General features: G+C 41.7%; 1 protein-coding gene across 5 annotated transcripts in view; it reads left to right on the top strand.

Annotated features, from left to right (window-relative positions):
• Window positions 1-19,959, top strand: part of ntrk3b (neurotrophic tyrosine kinase, receptor, type 3b) — a 179,374-nt gene that overhangs the window by 22,964 nt on the left and 136,451 nt on the right. For all 5 annotated transcript variants that reach the window (XM_029428460.1, XM_029428457.1, XM_029428452.1 and 2 more), the window contains exons 2-3: window positions 5,674-5,748; window positions 9,565-9,636. In XM_029428460.1, the coding sequence (XP_029284320.1) occupies window positions 5,674-5,748; window positions 9,565-9,636 (147 nt within the window). The remainder of the gene's footprint in view (window positions 1-5,673; window positions 5,749-9,564; window positions 9,637-19,959) is intronic.

The following is a 19,959-nucleotide window of genomic DNA, read 5'->3' as shown; positions in this document are numbered from 1 at the left end:
CTCGTTCAGTACTTCAAACTTCCAAACATCGAAGAACTTCTCATCGTCTTTTAATCCCGAGGGCCGTCACAACATCAAATTTTTGTTTCTGATTATCGTGACCAAAATAATTCATGATAGCAATATTATCGCGATATCTAAAGAGAATTTGTTTATTGGGCATTTTGTGTCTTTTCTGCCAAATGAACCACACAATGAAAACTGTTGAAGAGAAAGTGAATTATTCACACGATATTATTATGTGTATTATTTAAAACACTGGTATCTGGAGACTCATCCAGAGCTCTGCAGTTTGTAATCTTTGTTTCCTCTTCTTAGTAATTCATCCTCAGTCGTGTTCTTTGTTGTTTTCACATGACATGAAAAAGTGTTCATCTTTCTCTGGCGCTAATATTCACAGGAGCTCAGAACGAGAGAGCAGGTAGGGGTTCAGTGCGTTGCCCAGAGCCACTTCAACACAACAGATGGCTGTTGCTGGGATGGAATCTGTTACTGTTTGGTTCCAGGGTGTTCTCCTCGAGCACTGAACCACCCTGTCACCCAGTTCAGACTGTACTTTGTTGGAGGCCATTTTCTAAAGCAGATGGGAGGTTGCTGTAATGTCTTTGTCTTGTATCTTAGAGAGCAAGCTGGTAGATCTATAATATCTTCTGTTAGTATGTTCTTTGTGCTTCCCAGTTATTAATCAAGTGCTGTCATGACATATTTATTTAGAAAGCCCTTTAAGGAAACAGAATTGTTTACAAATAATCGAGGACAGATAAGAGGCAGAAATACGGGACTTGACTTGAAAAAAACCTCAAATCTCCTTTCCTCCGTGTAATATTCATTTAGACAAAGCAGCGATTTAGATTATTGCACCGTCTCACTCATTGTGAGACACGAGAGTGTCTACTTGAATGCCTGAAATGTAAAGTGGTAGCATCTCCATTACTTTTTGAAATATGTTGATTTTTATTTTTGCTCCATTGTACTTGTGCATCCTCCAAGGATGTGGGAATAACAGTACAGAGATTGAATGCCCCTGTATAGTCATAGCATCTTTGTTATTCATATCCATCTTTTCACAGCGGTCTAATCCACATGCATATTCAGCGTGCCGCGGACAATCAAAGGTTCTGAGCCGCCGACGTGCTCGGGTCCGCGGGGAGGTTGTTCCCTGCTTCCTCTGTGCTGTTTGTTGACAACAGCTTGATGGAAATAGGGATACTGCTAAATTCTATCACAGAGCATAAAGCGCTGCTGCAAATGAAAACATTTTGTGCTCACATAAATTATTTTATTTTTTTCATATTACAGTATTGCATCAGTCTCTCACAAGGGTTTACAGTCCTGGTGAAATGATGTGTTTCATCACTGCAGATGACACATTCCTGGTAAAACATTTGCAATGTATAAAAGTGTCAGTGCATGAAGATAACCTCAACAAGGTTCAGTCAGATCTTTACATGTTCAGAACGAGCTCAGCTGCGACTTGTTTGGTAATCATTTGAGTCTCTGTTGCTACTTCACCTGCAGATGACCAAGTAACACAAGTAATTAAGGTTTGTTGAGTACTTACTGCAGTTTCATCTGAAGTCCTGGAACGACTGTATCATTTCCACATTATCGATAACAAACGAGGCCAATTGCTTTCACCCCCGCTCCCACTTGACTTGCCCAAAACTAGAAAACTCTCTTTTATTGAAAATCTATAAAAACTCTCAGATGCTAAATATTTGGTCGCTGTTTTGGTCCCAAGATCAAGACACGGCACTCAGGAAGAAAGAAGGTGAACATGTGCCTCGTGCTAATTGGATAATTGACAAAGCCATATAGTTGCATTATTTTTCTTTCTCTTTAAGATGCATTTTCTTCACATTCTCTAAAGCACCCTGATGAACTCTCTATCAAAATGTGCTGGTTAGAGGAAGTGTCAGCTCGTGCTGCTTGTTTTTTGTGACTGGAGCTGATTTTACTCAAATTAAATGTGTGACAAGCTTTACTGTGTCCTCTGACCTGCAACAGGTGTTGTTACGACCGATTCATTATGAAAGTCAATGGTTTAAAGCTGCTGCAGTTTAAACATGTGTCACTTCATCCACTGTTAAAGTGTCAGGCAGTGGAAGTTTAAGTTTATTGTATATTTCTCTTATGAAGTTGTTCCGAAAAAAGATTCAACTGAGAGTCTTATTCCCACCTGGAAACACTCAACATGTCTTTAACCTAAAGGATTTGGACTTTTACTTTTGAAATTATGATCACTATGAGTTCCCCCACTTTGCCCGAAGCACATACAGGACTGTCTCAGAAAATTAGAATATTGTGATAAAGTTCTTTATTTTCTGTAATGCAATTAAAAAAACAAAAATGTCATACATTCTGGATTCATTACAAATCAACTGAAATATTGCAAGCCTTTTATTATTTTAATATTGCTGATTATGGCATACAGCTTAAGAAAACTCAAAAATCCTATCTCTAAATATTAGAATATCATGAAAAAGTATACTAGTAGGGTGTTCAACGAATCACTTGAATCGTCTAATTAACTGGAAACACCTGCAAGGGTTTCCTGAGCCTTGAAAAACACTCAGCTTGGTTCAGTAAACTAAATCACAAGTATGGGGAAGACTGCTGATCTGACTGCTGTCCAGAGGACCATCATTGACACCCTCCATCAGGAGGGTAAGACACAAAAAGAAATGTCTCAAAGAGCAAGCTGTTCACAGAGTGCAGTTTCAAAGCACATCCACAAAAAGTCTGTTGGAAGGAGGAAATGTGGCAGGAAACGCTGCACAACCAAGAGAGATGACCGCAGCCTTAACAGCATTGTGAAGAAGAGTCGCTTCCAGAATTTGGGGGAGCTTCAAAGACAGTGGACTGAAGCTGGAGTCCAGGTATCAAAAGCCACTGTTCACAGACGTGTCCGGGAAATGGGCTACAATAGCCGTATTCCCATGGTCAAGCCACTTCTGAACTCAAGACAACGGAAGAAGCGTCTGACTTGGGCTATGGAAAAGAAGCACTGGACAGTTGCAGAGTGGTCCAAAGTCCTCTTTTCAGACGAAAGCAAGTTTTGTATTTCATTTGGAAGTCAAGGCGCCAGAGTCTGGAGAAAGGCTGGAGAGGAGCAAAATCCAAGATGCTTGAAATCCAGTGTGAAGTTCCCACAGTCAGCGATGGTTTGGGGAGCCATGTCAGCTGCTGGTGTTGGTCCACTGTGTTTCATCAAGCCCAGAGTAAATGCAGCTGTGTACCAAGAGATTTTAGAGCACTACATGCTTCCGTCTGCTGAAAAGCTCTATGGAGATGAGGAATTAATTTTCCAGCATGATCTGGCACCTGCCCACAGTGCCAAAACCACCAGTAACTGGTGTACTGACCATGGCATTACTGTCCTCGATTGGCCTGCCAATTCCCCTGACCTGAACCCCATAGAGAATATGTGAGGTATTGTGAAGAAGAAGCTGAAAGACACCAGACCCAACAATGCTAATGAGCTAAAGGCCGCTATTGAAGCATCCTGGGCATCCATAACATCTCAGCAATGCCACAGGCTGATTGCCTCCATGCCACGCCGCATTGATGCAGTAATCCGTGCAAAAGGATTCCCAACCAAGTACTGAGTGCATTAATGGACATTTTCAAATGTTTGATTTTGTTTTGCTGTTATAAATCTTTTTTTTTTACTTGGTCTGAGGAACTATTCTAATTTTTTGAGATAGGATTTTTGAGTTTTCTTAAGCTGTAAGCCATAATCAGCAATATTAAAATAATAAAAGGCTTGCAATATTTCAGTTGATTTGTAATGAATCCAGAATGCATGACATTTTGTTTTTTTAATTGCATTACAGAAAATAAAGAACTTTATCACAATATTCTAATTTTCTGAGACAGTCCTGTAGAGACATGCGACACCAGTGTGGACTCCCCCCCCCCTCTCTCCCTCCCTCCCTGGGGTAGCACGGCTGCACTGTGACTCATGTCTGTTCACCGGTCACATCACTGACTCAGCTCCTGCCTTCAGAATCACTTCAACACTAATCTCAATGTCAGCAAAGCAGCTTCAGACACACCTTCATATCTATCAAACATGCATTAAGATAGTTTCTGTGAATCAGTGCCTGCAGCATGAGTGGACTTATTTAACATTGGTAATACTGGTAGTGTTTGTTAGAACCCAATAATGTCCCCAAATATGAATACAGCTCATACAGCTGGCTTGTTCTTCTAATAAACACATTTACATATGACATATATGAAATAATACTTCTCAACATAAGGAGAAACTATCGGCCGCGGTGGCAGGAGACCTGAATGTTTTGCCTTCCACCGCCAACATGTAGCCTGTATTTGGCAGGTGGCAGGTGATAATGTGTGCACGGGAATGTGGATTAGAATAGTGTTAAACAGCCTGAAAGCAGACCAGTGGGGGGGGGAGGGGGCATCTGAATCTGGTTTCAAAATAAAGCCAACAAACCACATGTAAAAGTTTCAGCCACCGGTTCGGATGTCCCCGACCATTTAGCAAAACAAGCTCAATTTCCTGTAATTTAGCTCAGATAACGATCTGAATTGCTGGTAATCTGAATATTAACATAATTTACTGGTAAAACATTCTGAAACAGCATCACTCGTGTTCTCTTACTGCTAACTGCTCCCACCTGCCAGCCTTCAAAACAACAAATTGGCCACTCCTGCAGCCAACAGTAAAGTCATGCACGGCGGGGTTTCACCAGTGCTGGTTACATTTGGCAGACCTGTATCCTCCTCTCCACCAAAGCAGGTGATGCACCCTGGGGCGCGGTGCTCACATGAACAGAATGTCTCAGAAGCTGCCTCATCATTGTGCACCAGATGCTCCAGAGCCAACAGATATGCTACAGGAGCAAGTTTGCCAAAACCAATTTCAGGAATGTTATTTTCCTGCTGTTGTCATAAAAATACAAACTGCTGTGTGATCGCAGAACTCATAAAGAACGAGGAAATGCGAGTGCAAATCTTAGGCTTAGGATGCAAGACTGGAATGTGTTTCTCTGTGCATGTATACAGATGAATATGTATTTATGTGTCTGTGGCGAGTCAGCTGTTGTGCTGCCGTGTAAAAAAACATCTGTATGTGTATCACTGATTATTGTGTTCATGGTTTTAATTTGAAATTTGGCATTTAGGATTAAATTCCCTTTAGCGTTATATTTTCCTCTTTCCAAAACAAAGCAATCTACTCACTGTTACATCCCCTCATTTTCTCAGCTTAATTGAAAGCGGTGTGCCCTATGTGTGTTGCCTTTTTCATTTCCAAAACACAACAAACAAATCATTTACGAATGCTCGTTGTCCTGAAGCTAATTTAAAGACGCCAGCTTCCCTTCTGGTCTTTTATCCCACCACAGAGAAAGACTTTTCCCTGGGAGTCTAGTGATAGTGTTGGAAAGAGTAAAGTCATCTGCAGTATTTATTTGCTCTGTCCCCCCTCACATAGATTAAGCTTCACAAGCCGCCTCTTGGCAATTAAATCTATCAGAGGGCAGCAGAGAGCGCTCTGTCAGAACTGCTTCAATAATTGCAATTTAAATGAATATGGATTCAAAAACGTTGACAACACACAACTAGTTGTTCTGCAACCTGGGAGCGACTTCCTGGTTTGTTTTCCTTCCTCTCATTCAGTATTCTCTTTCTCTCTGTTTGCAGACACATAGAGAACTGGACGGGATTGCAGACTCTGAGAGATGTTGATATGGAGCTCTACACCGGACTGCAGAGACTGTGAGTGTGGAGAGCCGTGATTGAGACACTTTACTGTATTTAAGTCCCACTGTGTTGCAGATGTGGAAGAGCACCGTGGAACCTGTACCACTGTTAATCCCTGTTTTTCATCAGGTTGCCCGCCTGCTCGCTGCAGAGAGGCGAATGGTTTTCTCCAAAAGATGAGAGCAGTAATTCAGCTCAGAGCACATGTGGCTGCAGCATCACCGGCAAGGCATCGGGATTTAATGTCCGATACTTCTCCGAGTGTGACACAATCCCTGCTAATTCTCAGAGGAGATGACAAGGTGTTAGTCAGGGTGTGTTTCTGATCCTAACACGAGCTGATGTTTAAACTGGCTTTTAATTCTCGACAGTCACACGCCGGTGGAACATCCCATCCGATCAGCCGCTGATCAAATAATGCTAAGAAGCAGAAGGGAAAATTGAATTAGAGGTTCCTCTGCGTTGTGATTTCTTTCTTTTTTTATTCTCATCTTTTCACTTCTTAAAGCTCCCTCTGCCGCTGCCTCCCGCCCGACCTCCTCTTCTTCTTCCCCTCTTTCTGCAGAGAACAGTCTTCTCTTTTGCCCTCCAAAGTCAGAGCTGGCCTCTCCCCTGATCCCCCTGATCCCTCATCAGGGAGGCCAAGTGCAATATCTCTACCACTAAATTAGCATTTTTCTCATTACCACCACCTCTCTCCTGCTGCCTCGTCTGGCGATGCTGGCTTCTCCCCGGCTGCAGTCGGGCCTTCCCAGAGAAGGCTGTTACCTCGTGTTATGGTGCCTTTTGGGGCCGTTGGCACCACTGAGAGATGAGGGAGACACTTACATCACCTCGTTTTACATTTTACCTCATTCATTTTTATTTGAATGAAATGAAAACAGATGCAATAAGTAAAATAATAATAATAATGTTATATATATATATATATATATATATATATATATATATATATATATATATATGTACCATAGATCCCCAGAATAAGAAGCTGACTGCAATCCTCAAATTCATTGTTTTATTAAAACCTTAAAAAGGTAAGGCTAGAATATTATTTGTTATGATCTACACTACCAGTCAAAACTTTTGACACACCTTCACATTCTGTTAAGACTCGGTGAAGTTGAGGACCCAAATGCAGAACGCAAGACGATGTTAACAAAAAGAGAGCTTTATTTAACAAAGCTTACAAGTCCAAAAATCCAGGCAACAAGAAAAACTGAAAACACAAACCAGACGTGACGCGACACGACACGACACGACACGACACGACGTAGCTCGCGGAAGCACAAGGAATCATGGGTGAAACACGAATGACGATACGACAAGGCACACTGGGACAGACAGGGATATATACACAGAGACACTAAACAAGGGAACGAGACACAGCTGGGGGAGAAATGCAAAAAAAAGGGCAGGGTGAGTGGACACAGGAGGAACAAATTAACAATCACAGGAATAGGGAAAAACACAAGGACAGGAAGTAAAACAAGACACGACACAAGGGGAGTGAGCATTTCAAAATAAAACAGGAAATGCAAATCGAGTAAGTAAACATTTCACATTTGCTGTTAAAAAGCACTGGCACAGACAAATATATACAGAGGTGTCATAGCCATAAAGGTTTGCCCCACCACATAAAAAAAAGAAATTAGATTTACAGTTTATATTTAATTTTATCACTTTAGTTTTTTTATAATATGAAGTCCTAAACATTTTATATTGTAAGTCAAACGCATTCTTCAAAAAGTCCCCCCCCCCTTCCTTATCGTATTGGTTTCTTCCAAAAGTTTCAATACTCTCCAGAAGGCTCGCGCGCACACAGTGCTCTGAGATGTAACCTACAGTAAAGTGGTTAGTAGAGCTTCAAACTCGTTTTCAAACGTGTGAAATTTAATTATAATTAGTTTTACAAATACGTAATTGCGTTTTAGAAATATTATCATCTTTTGCTTTGCAAGATATTCGGCCAGTAGCTGCTAACGTATAGCTTGTGGGGACTCAGGAGCATTTCTACTTGATATTGGGAAAGGAGAGGTTTGTGAATGTTATGACGACCTTTCCTATGACCATCAATCAAGGCTTGATGATGACCCGGAAGTTAAAGTTGCAGATCTGTGTACGTGTGATCTTTATTATCTATATCCTCTAAATTAATTTGCATTGTGGATATAGTAAGTGAATTTATGCCCCACATTCTTTGCGTGAAGCAGACAAGATTGAGTGTCACATTCAATAACCATAACATGAAAATCTCTAAATAAATATACATTAGGCCTTTTCACCCAAGTGGGAGATTACTGAGCTACACAGTTTTAGTGAACATGCCCCCCAAAATTCTTTGAATGTTTAGGTCAAATTGCAGCAACTTGTTTCATTATTTTCTTTTCTCTCTGCAGACCCCCATGACCCTCTCTCTAATTCTGCCAACCCTTCCTCCCACAGTGTTGTCTTGCATGGCGCCCCTGATAAGATATATCACACACCTGTTAGTGGGATCAACTCATTGACACTTGTGTCAGGGATTTCTTGTAATAGGAAACATATAGAATACAACAAGACTCATCACTAGTGCATCGTTCCTGCAAACATGTAGCTTTTTATGTCATGTAGTTCATCTCAATCTTTGCATTACATTTTCGTGCTGGAAAACCAACAAAAAGATCAGAGAGGTTTGGTTGTAACTGCTCCTTTAAATCAAATGTGTTTAAGTCCCATTAAACGTATCGAGCATCACATCCCTGCTGCGAACAGATGATTGTGTTCGATATAATTGTCATTACTGCCGGGAGGATAATAACCAGAACAACAGTCATCCATGTACGTTGCTGTGCTAATTTCTATGGAGTGAAATAATAGCCAACTTATTGTTGGTAATATTCCGGGGAACACATGGGAAGGTTTCCAAGGGCTCCAAAAAGCCTCTGAAGGACCCTTGGAGGTCTCAGAGCCACTTTGGAGACTTCTGGGTGATGAAACAATGCAATGCAAGTGAAACAGCAGCGAGGTGTGATCAGATTTCTACAAGGTAATTGGCACCAACAGCTGGGTGTAATCAGCACACTGCGATATGAGGCGCTCACTGATGATGTCAATGACTTCCTTTAGAGACTTCTGTGATTACACCATTAGAAGTCATTACCACTGTAGCCCAGAACAGAGGCTCCCAAACTGGGTCGCTGGGAATTGCAGGACTCCTTGAGAGGATTCCACGAGGTCCCCATCGAAGTGAGGATTAGTGTAATTTCACAGTTATTTCGCTCCATGCAAGTTCCCACAATGTGTACATGTGTTAGAAAGCATGCTCTCATCAGAGGGTTCACTTTCTTTACAGTAAAGATGCACAAGATCACAAATATTTCATCAAATGGTGGTACATAGTGAATTTCCATTTCAGTGCCAGCTCCGCAGGGTGCACATATGCAGATTGAAGTGGATGTAATTGGAATAGATATAGACTTGTTCCAGTGGACTGCTGCAGCAGAGACTAAATGGTGTTCACACATCTTTAACTGCACTTTGAGACCACCATGTTGTGCATTAAAAACAGGTTTTATTCAAATGAGAGGAGGAAAGACCAAATGAAACAGTTGGACACACGACGGTCAAATAAATCTCTAAAAGGACCAAAACAAGGGAACAACCACGTTGATGAGGAGCGTGAGTCGACATGCAGCAGTAATAAGGAAGGAAGATGTGGGGGGGGATGAAAATGTTCTTGATGCATGATGAGCATATCACTGTGGTGCCCACGTGAAGAAGAAGAACATGTCTTTGTTTAGATGCTTTCTTCACAGTTTCATCTGTATTTCATCTTATTTTTAATTTCAGAACTATCATGAATTGCAACCTGAGGGTGATCCAGGCGCGAGCGTTCGCTCAGAACCCACACCTACGCCACATGTGAGTAAATATTCTATCTTTGACAGCCATGTTTCCCGGGCCTTCAATAGATTTGTTCTGATCTGTAATGCTTGACTGCTTGTAGCATATGGCTAAAGATGAGTTGGTGTTAAGCAGAAGATGATGCAGACTGGCTTCAGAAAAACTGTTGCGCTCCCATTACTGTCGCAATAGCCTGCAAATCTTAAATGAGACATCCATTATTTGCCTCGGATAATTGGATTCCTATCTGCCCCGGTTCTTTGTGCTTCGGTACAGCAACATGCCAAAGACGCAGTTCGATTTAGACTGCACTTCCCAAATGGACAATTTGTCCAGGAGGCCAAGCATCAGAGAGCTGTGTGGAGAGCAAAGTAATTTCTTTAACAAAGGCTGATGTGTCACAGTATGACAACCTGTTATTCCTCAATTTTCCAGGAGTAAACACGGTGAGGAACTCAGTCACAGTCCTTTACCTGAACACATTGCCATTTGCAATTTCCAGTTGTCAGTTGAGAGGCAGTTTGGTCTCTCTTTTCTTCTGCCGATGACTGCTGTTCGGCTCGAATCTGTGCACTTTGCTGTGTGTGTGTGTGTGTGTGTGTTTGTGTGTGTGTGTGTGTGTGTGTGTGTGTGTGTGTGTGTGTGTGTGTGTGTGTGTGTGTGTGTGTGTGTTACGTGTCTCTTTATCTAGTTAGCTGATTGGTAGAGCTCATCAACATTTAATGGAAGTTATTTAAATCCCCCTTCTCTTTAATTGTCTCTCCAGAAGATGGATTTACTATCACAAGACTGAAAACAAATAAATGATTGTAACCTTGTCACCTCTTCCTCCCTCCCGCTCACCAAACATAATTGCTGTGCAGTGGTCGGGACGGTAAATGATCCAAAATGTGTAGAAGATATGAAGTAGTTGTGAGGATCATGAAGCTTCCTTTGTTCTCACCTGTGACGTAAGAGCCATCGTCATCATGCAAACTATTAATTCATGCTTTCTTTCCTTTTCAAAGTTCTCATACTTTCTGAAAGTCTCTTTAGATTCAGTGTAGAGAATGTGATGAATGCTGTTCTACAAATAGAAAAGATAAATCAAGTTCACCACGCTCCCCCCACATGGAGGCCCCCACCAGACGGTCCATCACGGGCTTCTTTTGTGGTCTCATTAATGCAGATGGACTGTTGCTAGGTGACACGGAGGATGATGATGTCAAGGAAGATTAATTATTATGCCTAAGCTTAGCCTCAGAAGGCCGACCTCATTGATGTCTGTGTCAGACAGGTCTGCTCAACTGGTGGCTCCTCTGCACGTGTTCGGGACAACACATTGTGCATCAGACGGACACGCTGAAGCTTACGACATCAGTTACTCTTTAATATTCTCCTTCTCAGTTGTAACACATGCATCATTACACATATACAACCATGTCGCCTACAAACCTCCCGAGCAGCTAAACTGCATGCTCAATTATGTTCCCAGGGAAACGTATGTTCTCGTGGATCCTGGTCGCAGTTTTAAACGTGTGGTTCATTTTGTGAATAGCAAATAAATGCAACAAAACTACTTGGTTAGATATAGAAGAAAGATGATGGGTCGGCTTTCAATAAGTGCATTTATTTTGTTGTTAAAATAACAAGAATCTCTTGGGTGAAAGTCCGATGTTTGTTCAAACCAGGGGGGGGAACCTTTTTCATCTCAAGGGCCGTACTAATTATTGAACTCATAACCTCTGCACAGCCCGTTCATTTCACCTTTCTTTATGCTAAATGCAAACAATCAACGTTTGTATCCTGTATCTTTGTTTTATTATAAATCCTTTATTAGTCCCACAACGGGGAAATGTATCTCGTCACAGCAGAAGAACTTATGAAGTAAAAAGGCAGTAAACAATCATTAAATATAATAAAACATAATATAAGTACCAAGTGATATAAATAAAGTGAGTATTGCACATGGCAGTGATAACTGCACAGCAGTGGTGCAACAGTCTGTTCTTGGTGTGGGGGTCTACCTCTCTATCTGTCCATGTTTGTATGTTCCGCTCTGCAGAGAGCTGCTTGTTGGGCCAAACTCCACCGAAGAGCGTTAACTTTATCAAACTAGACACACTGGCCTTTTACTTCCACACAGAAATCATCGTGCGTCAGTTTCTTCTGGAAAGTGCGACATTCCACATCCACCTTTCTCTTGTTTACACTCGCCATGCTGCGTTCACTGATGTTAATGACCGTCTCGTTTAATATCGAAGTTTTTTGACATGACATGACCACGTGATGACACGTTCCTCTCGTGTTGTGTTCAACAACCCTGACCTTGGCCAGGAAAAACAGTCAGTCGCCCGTCTAATGCTGTCTAGTTTTTTTTTCTAGTGGATTTCTTTGCGTGTGTTTAAGAATTACCTCGAGGGCCGGATCAAAAGGTCTCGCAGGCCGTATACGGCCCGGAGGCCGGAGGTTCCCCATCCCTGGTTTAAACCGTCCGTCCACCTCAACTCGTCTCTCTGGACTTCTGCGGACTTTGATAAGAAACGTATTTGCGAAATGTCAAAAACAAACGTAACCCAGGAGGCTGGTTTGTACAGCTATTGTCCAATCATAGGTTAGCAACCGTAACTACGCAGAAGCAGGGCTGTCATGTTGAAGCAGGATGATGCACGTTATTAACTTATTAACATTATTTGCACGATATACACAGCTGATGTTTTCAGCTCCATACATGAAAACATCAGCTGTGTATATCGTGCAAATAATGTTAATAAGTTAATAACGTGCATCATCCTGCTGATGAGTGAAACATCAAGTGATATCTGCCGTGGATGTGATGGTGTCTGGTCATATGAACCTAAACCAAGTAAAGCGTTTACATCGACTCTTCAGACGTGTAGAAGAAACCAGAACGATGCGTCGAACACAAGTACAATACAGCTTACAAACTCTTCCAGCCCGGAGATTCTGACGAAAACATCTGCCTGGTTCATGAACTCCTATATTTAATATCCTTTTTTGTACCCTTGTTTATTTTCCTAACGGCTCTTGTCAAAGCATCAGTGCTGTAATTATGAAGTGACCTCTATGGGCGCACTTTATTTTATCTGAGCCCAAAATAAAGCTAATTACAGTCCCGAGGGAGTACTGCATTGTGAAAAGCAGGATGTTGGTGCATGAAGAGATTGAATACGTGCATCAGACAATATGTTGTCTGATCCTTCAGCAAGACGAGCCTCAGATGAGAGTACCAGCTTAATGACATAAAGGTAAATATACACAGTGCATGGCAAAACAGCTCTCAAGTATTTAATCTGTGTAACATACACTCATGACAAAAATATTTGAGCAACACTCAAATGTGTTTGCAAGATGCATACAGGAAATCAACAAACTGTTTTATTAACTGCGAGCTGGTGAGAGATTTACACAGTTACTACAAGCAGCCGGTAGTCCGAGTCACACAAGGAGGTATCTTGTGTTCTTTGGTCTGTGACCGTCTCTGTGTCCCACAGTCACCTCATAAAGAGACTCAGAGGACCCGTATACAACCCCACAGGCTCATCTCCACCCCTGCACAACGCCAGTAAAGGTTCACAGGGCATAGACTGTTCTACATAGTGACATTGTGTTCGTTCACAAGCCGGAGTCTGATTGGCTCGCAGTCACATTTATACTTTTTTGCTTAGCATTTCTATTTAGTCTGGATCGGTTTCACAGTTCACAAATTAAAGCGGACCACATCAAGAAAATACATTTCCTGTCGGGCGTGTACGAAGAAGCAGGGCAAGAAAGTGCACTAATCGAGCAGAACGTAAATCCCTTCTCCTCCAGTGTTTTGCATATGTTCTCTTCAGCCCAGATGTCGAGCAGCAAGCCGGTCCTCTCCCACTCATGTCACCTGTCCTTTACCTGAGTCCATCCCAACACAGGCAGATCGTCATCCTGCGTTGTGGTTCACTTCCTGCGATAGGGTCGGATTATGTTTTACTGTACCAGGGTTTGCTCTGAAACAGTCATGTCTCGTCGAGTTTGTTAAAGTTTTCATGTTTTAGTCTTACATTCAGTCACTGTCTGTCATGTCACTTCCTGTTTTATTTTGTACCTACCTCTTGTCCCTCATTCCAGATCCCTTTACTTCCTGTCTTTGTGTGTTTTCCCGCCATCGTCAGCATATGCCCCGCCCCTGATTGTTTCCACCTGCAGTATTCTTGGTGTATCCTCCTTGTGAGCGTTGTGAGTTTGTGCTAACCTTTTTGCGAGTAAAGTATTTTATTTTACACTTTACATCTGTCTCTGGTGTCGGGCAATTTTGTCTTCCTTCCCCGTGTCCGAGGTCGTTACAGAAAAAGTTTGGTGCCACCTCTCTGAAGCGCTCTCGGACCGGTTGTTTCGGTCCGCACCAGAGTGCGATTACTGCGTTAACAGCGGCCCAAACAAAGCGCACCAGAGTTTGATTAAAACGGACTAGATGTTGGCTTCTCAATGCGCCCATAGAGCACCAAAGTCTTGATGTCACTGAGAGGTTGCGAGGATTTCAGTGGAAGATCCATGCAATATCAGCGGTAGGAACTCTGTGGCCCAGAAAATATATTTCCTGATGTGAACATAAAGCAATATCAAAATGAGTTATACAAGTAAATGATGGATATTTGTATTATTCATGTCTGGTGGTGTTATTACTTACATAAAGTTCTAAGACATAATAAAATCGTCTAAATAAGTAAAACCTATTGAAATGTTTATGCAGTTTTTTTCCTAAGTTAATATCCAAGTCGTGTGTGTATATGTGTGTGTATATGTGTGTGTATATGTATGTGTGTGTGTGTGTATGTATATATATATATATATATATATATATATATATATATATATATATATATTATATATATATATATATATATATATATATATATATATATATATATATATACACACACATCTCTGCAGCTTCTTCAACTTCTCTTCTACTTTTGTGCATATGCATTTACTAACTGAACCCATAGGTGGAAATTAGTCAATTTATTAATATTAAGGTGAAAACGTTCTTCTAGTCGAGCAATTTTAAAATATTTCTGTAGGGTTTTCGTCTTTAAATAGACGACTCCTCAAATAAACATATTACCGTGTTCGTCTCAGTGGTGCCAGTGACTCAGCAGCAAATCCCATCTCAACAATTGTTGTGGCTGCAGAAACTGATAAAACAGGCTTGAACCTCTTAAGTACCATAAAGGGACATTATAGGAACCATCAGTAATGTTTTGCACAGTCTTTGTACAAAATGACCACACTCAGCGCCACTAAGACCACAGATACATCTCTGGCTGCCGAGACGTCAGGCTGTCTTAGCTGAACTCCATATTTTATTTACAGCTACCAGATGACAAGGTTTGGTTCCCTTGGTAGTTTAACATCTTTCTCACCGCAAAACAAAATAAAATGTCTTTGCAGGTACAGCTCTTTGTTATCTGCAGGCTTCATGGGAACAGGCTGCTTGTAGAAGTTTGTCTGGAGGAGGAGACATGTGTCTGCTATAACATAACATGAAAGTCACTTTTACTGATTGCTGATGCAATGGATGATTTGTAATGTGGTTTGTAGTTGAGCTTATAGAGCTGCATGCTCTATATTTACTTCAAAGAACCAACAGAGAGCTGCAGGAGTTCTACAACTCAAAAAGCATTATTGCACTTCCGGTTCCCTCGTCTAGAAATCAATACGTTTTGTGTCATTCTCAAGAGAGACCTGATCAGATGGGAACAGCACCAGAGAAGTGACAGACAGACACTAAACACAGAGGCAACAGTCAAATGAAACATCATAAAATAATCGTCATTGAAAATGTAAAGTGTGTAGAATTAGGTATTACAAGAACAAACACCGACACATGATTTCGCCACATTTTTTAAAATCTCCTCGGGGTATCAAGTTGGACAGTTTAGTTCCTGCGAACTAATTTAGTTCCGTGTGAATTGAGGGGACGGACCGAGTGATGTAGTTCTGAGATCGTAGCCCACAGCTGTACTGTGTGATGTGTAGATGGCAGCAGTCCAAGCATAGATGTGTAGATGAGTTTGTACCAGTGCAGAGATGGTTTCTATCAAGCGGACACTAAACGTCATCACGCCGAAGACGAGTCGCCTTTAGTGACGTGAAGTCATGTGACCGTGGAGTAGTACATTTACAGTTACGCTTCATGAATCTAAAAAGTTTAGTTTATTTGTAAAGATTATAGAAAACTGATACAGTAAGTTTGATAAACACTTGATTGCCACAGAGCTTATTTTCTGCAATAATCATAAAACCCAACAGGACATTCCCTTTAGCTTTTGGTCGAGAGAACTAGTGTGATGCTAGCTCCTTGGTTGGCCTTCACACTGCATCATCCCTGCAGCACGATATAAAGAACATGTTCTGTAGACAGAAGCACATGGCGGTTATAAGTTCTAATGGTTGTAATATCACAGGCTCTGGACTCACTGCTGTGGCCAGGTCCAGGTGAAGGCTTCAGAACAGCAGAGTTGTCTCATGTTAGTGTAATTGAGTAGGTGTAAAACATCATTAATGTGGCTGTTTATCATTTTTTGATTAAAAGTAATAGTTGTGTTTTCCCACCCTCTATTTAGTGGGCTCAAAACTTTAATGAAAAAAGCTCATGCTACTAAATTACAATGTTTTATCATTGGGGTGATTCAATAGACATTAACAAATGGCTTTTAGTCACTTAGCAAATACATAAATATTGCTGTTAACTTAGATAATGGAAAGGATAAATCAGCCAGACTCACTATTGTGTTAAATGAATCCGTAACAGAGACGAGTATTTATGAGAGTGTTCCTGCGAGAGTTCCCATGTCAGAATGTTTGTGCACATGTTCAGTAGCCAGAGATCATTTGTCCGTCTCATTGTGTCAGACATTGATTGTCGGCAGCATTTTATAGGAGCTTTACTCTCACCTGCTGAATGTGATGGTTGAAATAAAAAAGCCTTTTAACACGTCTTCAGATAATCCTGAATGTTTGGAAGCTTTGATCTCCTTCACAAAGTTCTTGGTGCCTCTGAAGGCTTTGTGCTGCACCTCCTGCATGCCCTCTATGCCGATGGAGAATTAATTGTGTTATCTCAGCATGACAATGGGACTGTACTGGATTAGCTTCATGATGATTAAATCATTATTGTTTATTGCTCATTGTGGCCTGCTCCGCTTCGGTCTCTCCCGCGCTCGTTACAAGCGTCTGCGATGTGGTGATGTGACCTTGCTTTGCTCGCTTGCTCAGGCGGAGGAGGCGTGCCATTGAAAACTGATTGCACGATGCAGGATTGTTGCACCAGCACTTTGAAATGCAGCGTTTTTACTGAGGTTCTGGGGGAGGACATGCATTCACAAGTTTGAACTGTGTACTTGAGCATTGACCCTCGACAAAGCCAAACTCACTTTACTGGGAGTCATGGCCTGCTTGCTGATCGGACCTGAAAGAAATACCGAATATGACCTGATTACGAGACAACCCCCATATTGTTTCTGGAAAAATAATTTATGAAGATATGAAACACAGTAGAAGTAGTGCTGTTGGTAAAGAGTACACTGAGACTTTCTGGAGTCTTGTCTCACCAAAGATGGCTGGTTGGGGTGTTTTTGCATCACTGTTTCCCCCTTTAAGCTAAGCTAACTAGCTGCTCCATGTTTAGCATACAGGCATGAAAGTGATATCTTCTCATCTAATGCCCTTCAAGAAAGACAATAAGCATATTTCCCCAAAATAAGAGAGAGACGGGGTGGAGACATTCCAACAATCACTTCCTGTTTGTCTGCTTCCTTTGATCTCTCCTTGTGCATCGGTGTGAGTATCCAGTGTTTTTGATCTCCTACTATGACTATACTACTTCACACACATTTAACTTGCACTCAGAGTAGCAGGTGGAAATGAAGTCAATCAACCAAGGCGCCACTACACAGTCTTGGGCTTTCAACTAACTCCTGCCACGACTGGGCCCAGTTTTTTATTTGATGCTGCTGGCTGGCGAGTCGTCGTGCACCGTGCTTGTCCCCGCCTGTGTCAAATTAAAGGTCAACGTCTGGGTGGTGAGGCAACCCTTCCCTTTATTCCAGTGCAGCTGAGGGAGAAGCCCAATAAATCTGGAGGGAACGTTGTCACCAGGGAGTCGGAAAGGTCACTCCCCACAGGGAGAAGGAGGTGGAGACACTCTCTCATTAAATCTTCCCGGCTACGGGTTCTTTTTTTTTCTTTTCTTATTCACCTAAATGTCACTTTCATACTCGGGTCAGCTAGCCTGAGACTACCTTTAATTAGAAGTCTAGTTATTCTCTGTTTACCTTGTCGACGCTTTAAAATTCTCTTCGGCAATCCTTGAAAATAGTCGTCCTTTTCTCCCTCCGCCTCGGTGTCTTTTTGGTAGAGTTACTCCTTCAGGTCCTCAGGTAGCCTGCTCACTTCAGGCAGTGGCTGACTGGGAGATGAAACGCTTATCCAGGTGACACCTGCGGTCTCTGTAGTGTTCCGCCTCGCGCTTCCACCGGCACATAAAAATAGAGCTGTGATCTCAAAGGTGTAAATGAATGCTAAACCCTGATATACTGTCTGTGTCGAGCATCTTACATTCACATTCGAGGCAGTTGGCTGCAACCAACGCAGAGACGGCATGAAAGGTCCAGCGTAATGCCGGAGGTCATCTTCACCGAGTTTAGCGCTGCCTCCACTCATTGGCCGATGAAGGGACTGCATTTGACACCGTTTTGAGTCTCGCAGCCATGATGCTCAATTGCTAGGTGTGTATCAAATGATTCCATTTACTGGGTCTCAAAGGCAAGAAATCTTTCTCTAGCTGATAACACTAAATGTTGGTGATAACCCCGTAATTAGAAAAGTTAACTGTAAGCATTCTGGAGATTTGCCATTTTGAAACCCAGACAAACTGGTGAAAGCTGTGAGGAAGTAATGAGACAGATTCTCCCGCAACTTACGCAAGTGTTTCATTAGAGACACTCGGCTGTACTGAGCAGCTCTTGGGGTGAGTGTAGAAGTATGAATATGAAGCAGGGCGCTGTTAAGAAACAGCTGATGCTGATCTCGTCTTTTTTGGGAAAAATTACTAAACTTCTCTGGTAAAAAAACTAAAGAAAAATTGACAGCTACAGATCTTTTATTAATGCACCTGCAATTACTGGAGCTGTCTCAATCTGTCACTGTGGATTTTGGAGAGTTTATTTTCATTTACAATGTCTGACTGTAGATGTGAACGCAGTCTTGTTGTGTCACTTCATGATAAGAGACATGTAGAGCTTTAAAGCCAAACCTAAGTTTAGTTTTAGCAGTTTAAAGCTGTGATCTTTGTCTGATACATATCACACATTATGTCTCTGAAATCAAAATGTATCAGTGGAACTCATTGATGCCATTAAAGGGAACTGAAAAAGCTGAGGAATGTCATTAAAATGCATCAACTTCTCCCAAGAGGAAAACATTTCCATCTGTGTTTGGATTTCTGAAATTATATAGCAATACAGAATACATTAAAATAACTATTCAGCCCAACAAGCAGAGTCCGCTTCCAAGTGTTGGCGGTGTGAAAGCAAACGGACCATCCACAAGACTTTATGAGGGTAGAAGCTAAACAACTAACAAATCCATCTGCTGATCGTGAAATCTGTTCAGGAAGTGATCTTATAATTGATGTGTATAAAGCCATGTTCTGTATATCAACTATTTATCCAAATCATTTGGTAAGCAAGTGTGTTTTCCTGCTTTATAGGCCAAAAGCTGTTAAAACTGCCCTGCTTGTGTCCGACTCCGTGTACTTTGTTACTTCATTAAATTCATTAAAAAGTGTGTTACAGCCATTCCACAGAATATTACCGTCTCTATTAGTCATCATTCAGAACATGCGGCCCATCTGCCGTCTAATTATGCTCGTAATAATGTCTTCGTAAGTGATTTGTGACACCAACAAACATAAATACACACATCAGAACATTATATGTTACATATTACAGCGAGTACATTTCCCCACGTGGGTCCTGATGATGCCCTGATTCAGTGTCCCACACGGGGACATTAGTTTGTCCCAGTGCTGCAGACATGAGGACACCATGAAGGCCCTGTTGATTAAGCTGCATGTTCTACAGGCTTGTTGCTTGAGGAATAACAGAGTTCTTCTTCTTTGGTTTGTATTTTGTAGAAGTCAGTTTCCCAGGGCCAGGTTGCTGCTGTGAATGTAATTGGTGTGAAGGGGACGGTCATATCCTGTAAATGTCTTTCCAGTTTTTGTAGGGTGAGTTTGTTGAACAAAGGCTGGTGGATGTTTATTAGTCAGCGCCAATGATTTGCGGTTGCAGCCCGGCT

The sequence above is a fragment of the Cottoperca gobio genome, chromosome 3 (assembly GCF_900634415.1).
Source record: "Cottoperca gobio chromosome 3, fCotGob3.1, whole genome shotgun sequence".
NCBI classification, from domain to species: domain Eukaryota; kingdom Metazoa; phylum Chordata; class Actinopteri; order Perciformes; family Bovichtidae; genus Cottoperca; species Cottoperca gobio.
This window is presented reverse-complemented; position numbering and strand designations above follow the sequence as displayed.